Raw genomic sequence first — 12,998 nt, 5'->3', positions numbered from 1 at the left:
AATCCCAAAATAGATGCATAAACCCTGACTCATTTCTGTATAAACCTCACACACACACACACACACACACACACACACACACACACACACGCACACACACACACTCATACTCACATTCTCACTCAGCCATGGAGACCCTGTTCTAGGTGCCACTCAGACTGCCCAATAACAGTGTGCAAATTTAGATCAAATACATAACTCTGAAAAAGGGTTTGATTGCTAAAAGAAAAACACTATTCCTTCCCACAAGCACTTTAATGCCCTTCTGTGGTCACACAAGTAGGAAATTGGTGCCTTCCTCTGGTCACTGGTCTCTCTATTAACTCTGTGCCCCAGTTAGCATTGGAAGCAGATTCAGTAGCTACAAACTTTTAACATGCACATTTCTAGACCTCAAAAGTGGACAGGCCCAAGAATCTGCTCTTAATTTCAATTTTCTTGGTGATTCTTTTGTGGGCACTCGGAGTGCTGAGGAAATCTGGGCTGTCCATGTATGGATCCTGACATGCTGTGAGTAGAGACCAGAGTTCTTCTACTCCTCCTCCTGAGCAGGTTTTGTGTTGATACCTCACAGTGTGTGTATCATGATGCACTGTCAAAAACAGGAGGCAGCCCTTAGTTCCTGGACAGTCTGGAGGAGGCGCCACCTGGCCAATTTCTCATCAGACACTGCTAATGGAAATTCCTCTTTAACCACAACCACAGCATCGTCCAACTCCAAATGATTCTGGCTTTATATGTTGTTTTCATTGCTGAATTCTGCCCTCTTCCCACACACACACTGTTACATGTTATTTCTTTGTGGAACCTGTATTTTTGAATTTCCATTGGGACGAAGACCCTGTGTTATGCCTAGAGTACTAAGAAATTCACAGACAAGGACTTTTGTTTCCTAAGGGCTACAGCAAAGGCACTAACTTCTTTGAGGAAGAATAAATAGCATCTTTTTATAATTCGGCTTTGCTGATTAAAAATAAATAACCTGCATGAAGGTGATGCAATCTTAGAACCTTAGGAACAAAAGTAACTTGACATTTAAACTTGAGGGATGGTCCCAGCATCCCCCAAAGCAAGTTTCCATCTTTTGCCTGGATAACTGCAGTGATGGGGAAGCCCATCAAATCACAGGATAGATTCATTAGTTGCTGGGAAGAGGGGACAGTTAGTGAATCCCCAGCAAATGGCAGGTACATTCAGAAGACATCATTTTAGAATCATCATTTGATAATTTTTAAAGAGGAGAGGCTGGAGAGATAACTCAGCAGTTAAAAGCATTGTCTGCTCTTACAGAGGACTTGGGTTCAGTTCCCAGCACCCATATGGTGGCTAACAACCATCTGCAAGTCCAGCTCCAGGGGATCCAATGCCCGCTTCTGACCTCCATGGGCATTGCACAACACAGGTGCACTTACATACATGCAGACAATACATTCATACACATAAACTAAAAATGATAACTAGAACACATAAAAATAAAATATTTTTTGAGTGCAAAGCAAGCCAAAAAAAAAAGTACTGCATTTTCTTCTCTTCCACCTTTTAGTTGTGTCTTCTGAAAAAAAAGTAAAATTGAGTTCACTTATTGGGGATTCTGTATATGCAGGCTGTCATAATGTTCTCCCCATCTTACAAGTAGTAACATTTTTGATTCTTACAAAATCCCATGAGCAATATATTGACCCCACTTTACAGATGAAGAAATAACCCCCAAGGAAGTGAGCAATGACCAAGGTCAAGTAGGTTCTCTAAGGGCTCAGCTTCACTGAAGGACCACATGCCATCACACCTGCAAGATGACAGACTACATGTCCTCACAGAAGGACCACGTGCTGTCACACCTGCAGGAGGACAGACCACATGTCCTCACAGAAGGACCACGTGCCATCACACCTGCAGCTAGGACAGCACTCGTCCTCACAGAAGGACTACGTGGCATCACACCTGTAGGAGGACAGCTCACGTGTTCTCACAGAGCGGCCACGTGCTATCACACCTGCAAGAGGACAGACCACATGTCCTCACAGAAGGACCGGGTGCCATCACACCTGCAGCTAGGACAGCACTCGTCCTCACAGAAGGACTACGTGGCATCACACCTGTAGGAGGACAGCTCACGTGTTCTCACAGAGCGGCCACGTGCTATCACACCTGCAAGAGGACAGACCACATGTCCTCACAGAAGGACCGCGTGCCATCACACCTGCAGCTAGGACAGCCTACATGTCCTCACAGAAGGACCGCGTGCCATCACACCTGCAGCTAGGACAGCACTCGTCCTCACAGAAGGACCACGTGCCATCACACCTGCAGCTAGGACAGCACTCATGTCCTCTGCCTTTCTCTCCTCTGTTCTCAATCTCCTTCTCCCAGAAGTCATAGCAACTATCAAGGACAGCTGTGCCACAGAGGCATTACAATAATCATCTTAGATTCTATCCAGTACCCTGTGGGGCAGTATTGTCTCCATAATACAGAGTGGTAAACCAAGACCTGGGAAAGTGAGGAGACTTGCCAGAGGATGCAATGTTTGAATATTCTTGAATGTTCTATATTGCAATTCAGAGTTTCCTTCATCATTACTCTGAAAAATTAGCACAGAATATTCATCATATAATTGTTTTTGGTAGAAATCAGGAGATACACACACACACACACACACACAATGTACAGCATGAAGCATATAGCAGATATTCTAGTAATTAATTTATACGTTTCCTTCAACTATCTCGTACTCAGTTGATCTCTTGAATTCAGAAAACTCAGTCTGCCTGGTGTGTCTTTCTTGTTTTTTTTGTTATATCAGACTTGAACAATTTTAATTCCATTCCTTTCCGTTTGCACTTCCCAAACTTCTTATCAGTCTCTGCACCTACTGGATTCAAAAACAATCAACCTGTCAAATCAGGTTAGTCAGTCTGGGCACAGCACCTGTGTTCTGCTTCCTGAAGTTGACGGAACACACTTCCTTGCACTTTAGCCCTCTGCATCAAGGGTGGAGTGATTCTCAGTGGTTACTAGTCTTTATCAGTCATATCTGCCTTTATTGTGGGTTTACCACATGTCCGGGTCTGTGGAAAATGATCAGTAGGGCATGTTTATTTCATCGTTTATCCAAACTGTTTGTGATTCCCAGTTCCATGCCACAGAGATTACGAGTCCACATGGAGGCTTTGAGGGAGGGGAGTTAAACAACGTGCCTAAGATCACACAACTACAAAGTGGTAGGGCTAGGACTCCTGAGCCAGGAGGGATTTGCAGGTAGCTTGGGTGCGATGGTCTCCATGTCACCTACAGCCTGCATCTGGCTATGGAAAAGGATTCGGTTCCAGCCATGCCAGGTGTGAACAGCAGGATATTACCCAAGTTGCTTTGCACTTCTGTGTCTTGCCCAGTAGGCGGAACCTTTCAGTGGCAAAGTGAGGTAGACACATTGTGCTCTCATCATCTAACTGGTCCTGTTGTCCACACATTCCCAGCCATCTAAGCACTGTTAAGTTACTAGTTGTAGAGCCTGGGCTGTGTGTGTTTGGCTGAGCTCATGTCAAGAGGTTAATTTCTCTCCTTGTTTTTCAGGTAATGAACCAAAAAGATCATGTCTGAAGTACAAGGAACAGTTGAGTTTTCTGTGGAGCTACATAAGTTTTATAATGTGGATCTCTTTCAAAGAGGGTGAGTATACTTCACTGTTTGGGGCTGTGTGTGTGTGTGTGTGTGTGTGTGTGTGTGTGTGTGTGTGTATTTCCCACAGGAGGTGAAAGAAAGAGGTCAGACTATACAACATTTGTGATCAATGAAAAATTTTCATTATTTTCTTGCAAAGTGTAAAATCTAAACTATTAGTTCATCTGAAAGTAAATTATACGTTGACTGAGACTAGAAAGTGCTAATTTAATCGCTGCCCCTGCAGTTCCTTCTGTCTTCCCTCTCCTCTGTCCATTGCCAATATAAAAGTTACAAGAACAAAGCTTGACCATGAAGTTCTGATAGAAACTCATCCCAGGCTCAGTTCTCATTGGGTCGTCCCCCCAGACCACACAGAATAAAATCCATGACTAGATCTTTCAATATCTGAGACTGTTTTCCAAATATAGTTAAAGAATAGTTACTGGCATTATTTGGAGAATACACACTGAACTTGCCATTTAATGGATGATGTCCGTGAGGTCCTGTGACAGATGTACATCTCTTGGCCGCTGGATAGGTAAAAAGCAAAATGGTTACATAAGGTAATGGAATGCAGACCAGACCATGACTGAGGATCCTTTCCCTGTATTGGCAAAAACACGGAAATCAGTGTTCATAGAACCAGAATTTCTGTGTTAAGTTTACAGAGTCAACAGATGTCTACAACAAGGACATCCACTTGTTTGCTTGTCTATAAAGGAAATCTTCTAAAACACATTAATTTGCACAGAGACTTTAATTCCTCTCATGATTCTGAGGTTAGACTGTTGGGGCTGAACTCAGCTGGGTGATTCTTCTGCACTGGCCTGGGCTCAGCTAATGTCAGAATGACAGGCTCACAGGTCTGTGGCCCTTGCAGAGGAGGTCATTGGCTCTTCTCCCCGTGGTTCCCCATCCTCCAGCCGGCAGGCTGGGAATTCCAAAAGCCACAATGGCAGCAACTCAAACTCGTTTTTTCTCACTTTTTAGAAAAGTGTATGTATTTCTGGAGTATCAGATAACGTTCACATACACAAAAAGGAAGGAAGAGAGGGAGGGAGGGAGGGAGGTTATAGAATTGACACGTCCATTGCATCAAGCGTTTGTCATTTCTCATTGTTGGGAGCATTCAAAAGCCTCTCTATTGAAATACACAACTAATTGTTGTTGATCAGTCAGTTATTCCAAATGATGATGATGATGATGGTGGTAATGATGATGATGATGATGGCGATGATGGTGATGGTGATGATGGTGATGATGGTGATGGTGATGGTGATGATGGTGATGATGGTGAATAATGATGTTGACAATGGCAATAGTAATGACAACATTGATGGTGGTGATGGTGATGATGATGATGATGATGATGATGGCAATGATGGTGATAGTGATGATGGTGATGATGGTGATGGTGATGATGATGATGGTGATGATGATGATGATGGCGATGATGATGGTGATGATGATGGTGATGATGACGGTGATGATGATGATGGTGGTGATTGTGATGATGGTGATGGCGATGATGGTGATGATGATGATGATGGTGATGATGGTGATGATGGTGATGATGATGGTGATGATGATGGTGATGATGACGGTGATGATGATGATGATGGTGATTGTGATGATGGTGATGGCGATGATGGTGATGATGATGATGATGATGATGGTGATGATGGTGATGATGATGGTGATTGTGATGATGATGGTGATTGTGATGATGGTGATGGCGATGATGGTGATGATGATGATGATGATGATGGTGATGATGATGATGATGGTGATGGTGATGATGATGATGGCGATGATGATGATGGCGATGATGATGATGGTGATGATGATGATGGTGATGGTGATGATGATGGTGATGGTGGTGATGATGATGATGATGATGATGGCAATGATGGTGATAGTGATGATGATGATGATGGTGATGGTGATGATGATGATGGCGATGATGGGGATGATGGTGATGTTGATGATGATGATGATGATGATGGTGATGATGATGTGATGATGATGATGGTGATGATGATGATGGTGATGGCGATGATGGTGATGATGATGATGGCGATGATGGGGATGATGGTGATGTTGATGATGATGATGATGATGATGGTGATGATGATGATGGCGATGATGATGATGGTGATGATGGCGATGATGATGGTGATGATGACGGTGATGATGATGATGATGGTGATTGTGATGATGGTGATGGCGATGATGGTGATGATGATGATGGTGATGGTGATGATGATGATGGCGATGATGGGGATGATGATGATGGTGATGATGATGATGATGGTGATGATGGGGATGATGATGTGATGATGATGATGATGGTGATGATGGTGATGATGATGGTGATGGCGATGATGGTGATGGTGATGATGATGATGATGATGATGGTGATGATGGTGATGATGGTGATAGTGATGATGATGGTGATTGTGATGATGGTGATGGCGATGATGTTGATGATGATGATGGTGGTGATGATGATGGTGATGATGGTGATGATGGTGATGATGGTGATAGTGATGATGGTGATGATAATGTGATGATGATGATGATGGTGATGGTGATGATGGTGATGATGATGGCGATGGGGGATGATGATGATGATGGTGATGATGATGATGGTGATTGTGATGATGGTGATGGTGATGATGGTGATTGTGATGATGGTGATGGCGATGATGGTGATTGTGATGATGATGGTGATGATGATGGTCATGGTGATGATGGTGATGGGGATGGGGATGATGAGGATGATGATGATGGTGATGGCGATGATAGTGATGATGATGGTCATGGTGATGATGGTGATGGTGATTATGGTGATGATGATGATGATGATGTTGATGATGGTGATGATGATGATGGCGATGATGGTGATGAAGATGATGGTGATGATGGTGATGATGATGATGGTGGCGATGATGGTGATTGTGATGATGGTGATGGTGATGATGGTGATGATGATGATGGTGGTGATGATGATGATGATGATGGCAATGATGGTGATGATGGTGATGATGGTGATGGTGGTGATGGTGATGATGGTGATGACGGTTATGGCGATGTTGGTGATGATGATGGTGATGGCGATAATGATGATGATGATGATGGTGATGATGGTGATGATGGTGATGATGTTGATGGGGATGGTGATGGTGATGACGATGGCGATGATGATGATGGTGATGGTGATGATGATGGTGCTGATGATGATGATGATGATGGTGATGATGATGATGGTGGCGATGATGGTGATTGTGATGATGGTGATGGCGATGATGGTGATGATGATGGTGATGATGGTGATGATGGTGATGATGTTGATGGTGATGGTGATGGTGATGACGATGGCGATGATGGGGATGATGATGATGGTGATGGTGATGATGATGATGATGGTGATGATGGTGAATATGATGTGATGATGATGATGATGGCGATGATGGTGATGATGATGGTCATGGTGATGATGGTGATGGTGATTATGGTGATGATCGTGATGATGATGTTGATGATGGTGATTATGGTGATGATGGTGATGATGATGTTGATGATGGTGATGATGATGATGATGATGGCGATGATGGTGATTGTGATGATGGTGATGGTGATGATGGTGGTGATGATGATGATGTATGAGCTAAAGACTGAGATCAAGGTCTTATAAGTGCAACTTCCTCACAACGACTTAATGAATAAGACATCATTGTCCTCATGAACTCATGAGGAAATGGTGATGATGGTGATGATGGTGATGATGGTGATGATGATGATGATGGTGGTGATGGTGGTGATGATGGTGATGATGGTGATGGTGATGATGGTGATGACGGTTATGGCGATGTTGGTGATGATGATGGTGATGGCGATGATGATGATGATGATGATGATGGTGATGATGGTGATGATGGTGATGGTGATGATGGTGATGGTGGTGATGGTGATGATGGTGATGATGATGGTGATGATGGTGAAGATGATGATCGTGATGGCGATGATGGTGATGATGGTGATGATGGTGATGATGGCAATTTTCCTAACATTGCAATTCACCCCCCTATGTGAACGAATGCTTACACCACTAGCTTCCATCCCCCACACTTTCCTTTCTCCACCTTTCCTAGGTTCTGAGAACCTCTGTGCTTTAATCTGTTTTCATGAGATCAAGTGTTTAGCTTCCATATGTAAGAAACAACATGCAGTATTTGTCTTCATGTGATTTATTTTACTTAATCTAATTTCCTCCTAGCTCATCTTTTTCTATGGCATTTATATATGTATATGTGCAACATGCATGTAATATGTATGTATATGTACATTATCTTTATTCATCCACCTATTGATGGACATCTAGATTAATTCCTTATCTTGGCAACTGTGAATTGCATGTGGAGGTGAAGATACTTTTTCAGCATTCTGATCTTTTTCTTTGGATTTGTATTCAAGAAAATTGAATGTTTTTTTAGATCACATTGCAGTTCTATTTCTAGGTTTTTTAGTAACCTCTATACTGCTTTTCATAGTGACTGTACTATTTTTATTATATTGACAATGGTGTGTAAGGGTTCCCCTTTGCCAAGTTCTTACCAACAGTTTTGTGTGTGTGTGTGTGTGTGTGTGTGTTTATGTGTGTGCCATTTTGACAATAGTTATTCTAATTAGGGTTAGATGATATGATCTTGTAGTTTTAATTTTTATTTCCCTAATAATTATTGCTATTAGACATTTTTTCGATACTCATTGTCCATTGTGTATCTTATTCTGAGAAATAAGTAGCTAGGTCATTGGCCTGATCTCTTGCTACCCAGACTTGACATTCACATAGTCCTGTTTTCAAATCCTGCTGTGATGGTTAACAGAACTCATAAGTCAGAGAAGCCATCTCTGGATAAAAGAGATCATGTGTAGTTTTATAATCAACCACCCAAGTGAGACGCTAGTTTCAGAAGGATCACTCTGAAATTAATGACTTTTGCACATCAGGTCCCCTTCTTACTTAGAAGGAAACTGGGTGGGAATGAGGGGCTTTGATGCGTCCCCTTTCCCAGACAATGAGAGAGACGGGGAGTGGTTCTGGGAGGGACTGACACATGCTTGCCTTCTGCTCCAGGGAAAGAGGTACATGGACATTCTGGTCAGGATCAGGGGCTGGACTTTGATGAGTCAAAGTTCTGTTCATCTGTCTGGAAGCTGTATTGCCCTAGGTCAGCCTCTGCTTATCAGGTTAAAGTGCATGGACTGGCGGTAAGTGCCCTGGTCTGGGCTGAAATCCAGCTTTGGTCCTGGTTCCTGTGGATCCTTTAATACATAACTCCTCCCTTGCTTTTTGGATTCCACATTTTGTGGGGAAGGGAAGCAGTTTTGTTAATGTCACCCTGGCATTGGACAGTTTTCTGTTTATTTCCTGCTAGCCAGCTGAGAAGGAACTGTACAAGAACTGTACAACCTGAACTCTCCATACAGGTGTCTTGGGTTAGGGAGCAGAACACGCCCAGCGTTAGCATAGCCAAGCTGCTTGGGGAACCTAAGACTTTCTCACTCATGGTCTAGAATTCTGTTCTGTTATTTAAGGCTGAACTCGAAGTGGTCTGCATTCTTCCCAAGGTATCAGGCTATAGGAAGAAAATATTACATCTTAAATTTATGATGATTTTAGCCAAAGGGAATGAAGAAAGCAAAGTGCTTAATTGTTAGGATCTAGAGCAACCCTGAAGACCTTGTTTGTCGCTATGACAAACCGTCCTGGGCCCTGTTCATCACCTCACATATCAAGAACAGGGAGGGCTTCATGACACAGCCAGTCTGGGGACACCCTCAAAATGCGAACTACTGCAGTTCTGACGGTCTGGTTGGACACAGCTATAAACTGTTTTCTCATTTTAACTGTACCAGCTGTCAGAAAACTCTACAAGTATGAATTTGAACTATACCAGCCCTCAGGAAACTCTAGAAGTATGAATTCGAGGGTGGTACTAATAATTGAAGAATAAATATCAGCACTAAGAAATGTCTAATAAAGTTTTGTTGCTATGTACATTGAAAATCGAAATGACAATCTAATTAGAACCAATAATAAATATGCTAAGAGAATTGGGTTTATTTTCAAAATGATTTGATTTATAGACCTGTGAACATTATTTATCATATGCCTCATTCTAACTTTAAATTTGGCTGGAGATATTAACAGCCTTATATGAAATAGTCACCATTAGTCACACTTCATAAAATGATACATCCCAAACATGAATAGACCTTTGTGAAGTTGTAAAGGGAGTTGAAAAGTGAGTATGGACATCATTAATTTTTCAGCAAATCTGATGTCCCTCTTTATATGTTTGTCTGTTTAGGGGAAGCATTTTTGTAGCCATGCTTATCAAACATGTTTAACATTGAATTGAGGCAAACTGGAACCAGAACTTGTAGACCATACAATGTACATGTTTAGTAAGAAGTTATGGTACTACATTAGTACATAAATATTTATTTTAAACAGTGCATTATTGCATCCTAATGGGTTTTATAAGAGACCCTTTTCTAACTGCTAGGGCATGTTATATACAGTAAAATAGTAGTAAGCATTTTTATGCATACTAATAAGCATAAGTTATGCTTATTCATGATCATGTAAATCATTAAAAATTAGAGAGAACTCATCCACCAGCAGAGGAATACTCTTGCAAACTTTCAGCTTTATTTTTTATTAAAAAATTTTTTTTGATTGAAATTTTTGCGATTTTCATATAATTTGATAGTACTTATATGCTGTCTGCCATCTCCACCTCCCTCTATGGCCCCTGGCCCAATTCAGTATATACCACTCTATATACAACACAGCCTATAGAGTCTGATTTGTGTTCCCATGTGACCCTCTGTGTGGGTTCATCCACTGGAGCCTGGTTAACCTACCAAGAGTCCCACCCCTGTTAAACACTGTCTCCTCAGCAGTCAGCAGTTGGCTGCAAACGTTCCTTGAGCTGGGTTCAAATTTCTTCCCACTTCCCCATGTCTGTGCTGGGATTTTGTCTGGTTTGTACTCACATGGGACTTGTGCATGCTGTCACCATTGCTGTGAAGTTCATATGAGCAACTTCAGATTTCTGGAAAATTGTTTCCTTGTGGTCGTCTACTCTTTCTGGCCCTAAAATTTATTCTTAGAGCTTGGCATGGTGGTGCACACCTTTAATCCCAGCACTTGGAGGGAGAGGCAGGAGGATCTCTGAGTTCAAGGCCAGCCTGATCTACATAGTGAGTTCCAGGACAGCTGGGGCTACAGGGAGACCCTGTCTCAAAACAAAAAAACAAAAAAAAATATTCTTAGACAATTTCTATGTGTAGGTGATATATTTTGGTGAGGGGTATTTACTGGGGTGTGGGCAAATAGCCAGTTGTTACACCACTGAAGAACAGTGATTCCTCCTCCTTTGGTACTGCCAATGGGTACTCAGTGAGGAGTGGGACCTCATAACCTCCTCCTCCACCCATGATGGAGTGCTGATGGGCCCAGTTTCATGCAGGTCTTCTGGAGGTAGCCACAGCTGCTGTGATTTTGTAAGTGAAATGGCCACGTTGTGCTCAGAAGACAGCATCTTACTGTCGTCCTCCCCTCCCTTCCTCTCTTACACTCTGCTCTTCTTCTGTGATGTTCCCTAGCATTGAAGGGTGGTCGCTGTGTCATGCAAGGCAGTGTACTCAATAGTCACTTGTTCTTAGCTCTTTGACCAGAGATCAGTCTCTGCATTAACTACCTCCACTGAGAGTATGAACAGAAATATTCCGCATGGATGGATAATATGACTCCAAGAAGCCAGGTGTGGTAGTCTGAATGAGTGTCCTCCATAGGTGCCAAGAATCCAGATAACTGGTTCCCAGTTTGTGGTACTGTTTAGGGAGGCTTATGGAACCTTTTGGAGTGTGGCCATGCTGTAGGAAGCATGTCACTGAGGGAAGGCTTTGAGAGTTCTTAAGCCTTGCTGGATTTTCAGTTTTGCTCTGGCTGCCTGTCCCTCTCTGAAGATATGAATGCTCAATTTCCTGCTCTGGCCACAGCTGCCACCATGCCTTCCCGCCATGATAGACTCTTACCCTCTGGAACTGTCAGTAAAATAAACTCTTCCTTCCATAATTTGCCTTGGTCATAGTGTTTTATCAGAACAAGAGAAAAGTAACTAATATACCATGGATTACTAAAGGAAAATCCCAGTTGTTAGAAAGGGCCTCGCATCCCAAGAAAATGATGGCATAATCCAAAATGTTTTGGCAAAGCAAAAAGTTTTACTTTTATAGAAGATATAAGGCTGTTCTAAATCCACCCACAAGTAGGCTCAGTAATAGTGGGGTCCCTTGGTTGATTTTTATTCCTAAAGCAAAGGGGTTCTGTGCTTCTATCTGTGTGATCAGAGCTCAGCCTCATGTGTTTACATGGTTGGCTAATTCAAAATGGTGCTGCTGATAAGCAGCATGCAGCTTTGGAGAGCAGGATGTGACCTTGAACACGAATTTTAATATGGAAACACTGGCTAGAGAAAAGGTTTTACCAGATGGTGCTTTTTCTTCAATTATCTTTAAAGATGAATCTTTGTCTTATTTAACACTTTAATAGAAGTGTATTGCATTTATATTTCTGGTACAGTACCAAGTATGGGATTCATCCACATGAGTTCTTGGTCTGGGAGGCCCCAGTTCCCTCTTCCCCCCAGCAATACAGGCTATTACCTCCCAGAACTGAATAGTGAGCTTTTAGATCTTATTGCTACTCTTTCTTGGTTCCCAGTAGTATTAGCATTTAGACACATCCTTTAGGTATGGATGAAGGCATGCTCTTATGATTAAATGTGTAAGAATGGATTTCATTATGGACAGGACTGGACAAAGTTTTCAGGAAAGGAATTATACCTCTTAGGGAAATGGAGTGAGCTCTAGAATCTATACTGTTGGATTAAAAATAAGACCCTGAGAGCACAACTCTCGCGCCGGGACTCTCTAAGGCATATTCACACTTCCATCCCTCCCGCCATTCTATACTCCTAGTTTGGGCCCTGCGCCATTCCTAGTCTTGGGGCCCCAGACACCTGGGGAACCAATACTGCTTCCTGATCCTTCTAACCCAGACCAACTCAGCCCCTTTCTTGGGCTCCAGGAGCACCGCTTCAGGTCCTGGCCCCGCCCTCACCTCTCTCTGCATCCCTGGGCCTGCACCACCGGCTAACTCTCCTAGCCTGCACTACTATCCTCAGGCCTCTTGGGGTAAGTCTGTAGCACAGCTCTCAGTGCCGGGACTCCCTAAGCCACATTCACCCTTCCATCCC

At 42.7% G+C, this 12,998-nt stretch overlaps 1 protein-coding gene across 2 annotated transcripts in view; it reads left to right on the top strand.

Moving 5' to 3' along the window:
* The window catches only part of Fam135b (family with sequence similarity 135 member B), a 325,309-nt gene that overhangs the window by 110,160 nt on the left and 202,151 nt on the right, over positions 1-12,998 (top strand). For both annotated transcript variants that reach the window (XM_008838576.2, XM_008838577.1), the window contains exon 2: positions 3,574-3,669. In XM_008838576.2, the coding sequence (XP_008836798.1) occupies positions 3,593-3,669 (77 nt within the window). In that variant the 5' untranslated portion in view covers positions 3,574-3,592. The remainder of the gene's footprint in view (positions 1-3,573; positions 3,670-12,998) is intronic.

The sequence above is a fragment of the Nannospalax galili genome, unplaced genomic scaffold (genome assembly GCF_000622305.1).
Source record: "Nannospalax galili isolate Female #2095 unplaced genomic scaffold, S.galili_v1.0 scaffold919, whole genome shotgun sequence".
In the NCBI taxonomy this organism is placed as follows: domain Eukaryota; kingdom Metazoa; phylum Chordata; class Mammalia; order Rodentia; family Spalacidae; genus Nannospalax; species Nannospalax galili.
The sequence above is the reverse complement of the archived record's forward strand: the minus strand, read 5'-3'. Positions and strand labels throughout refer to the sequence as shown.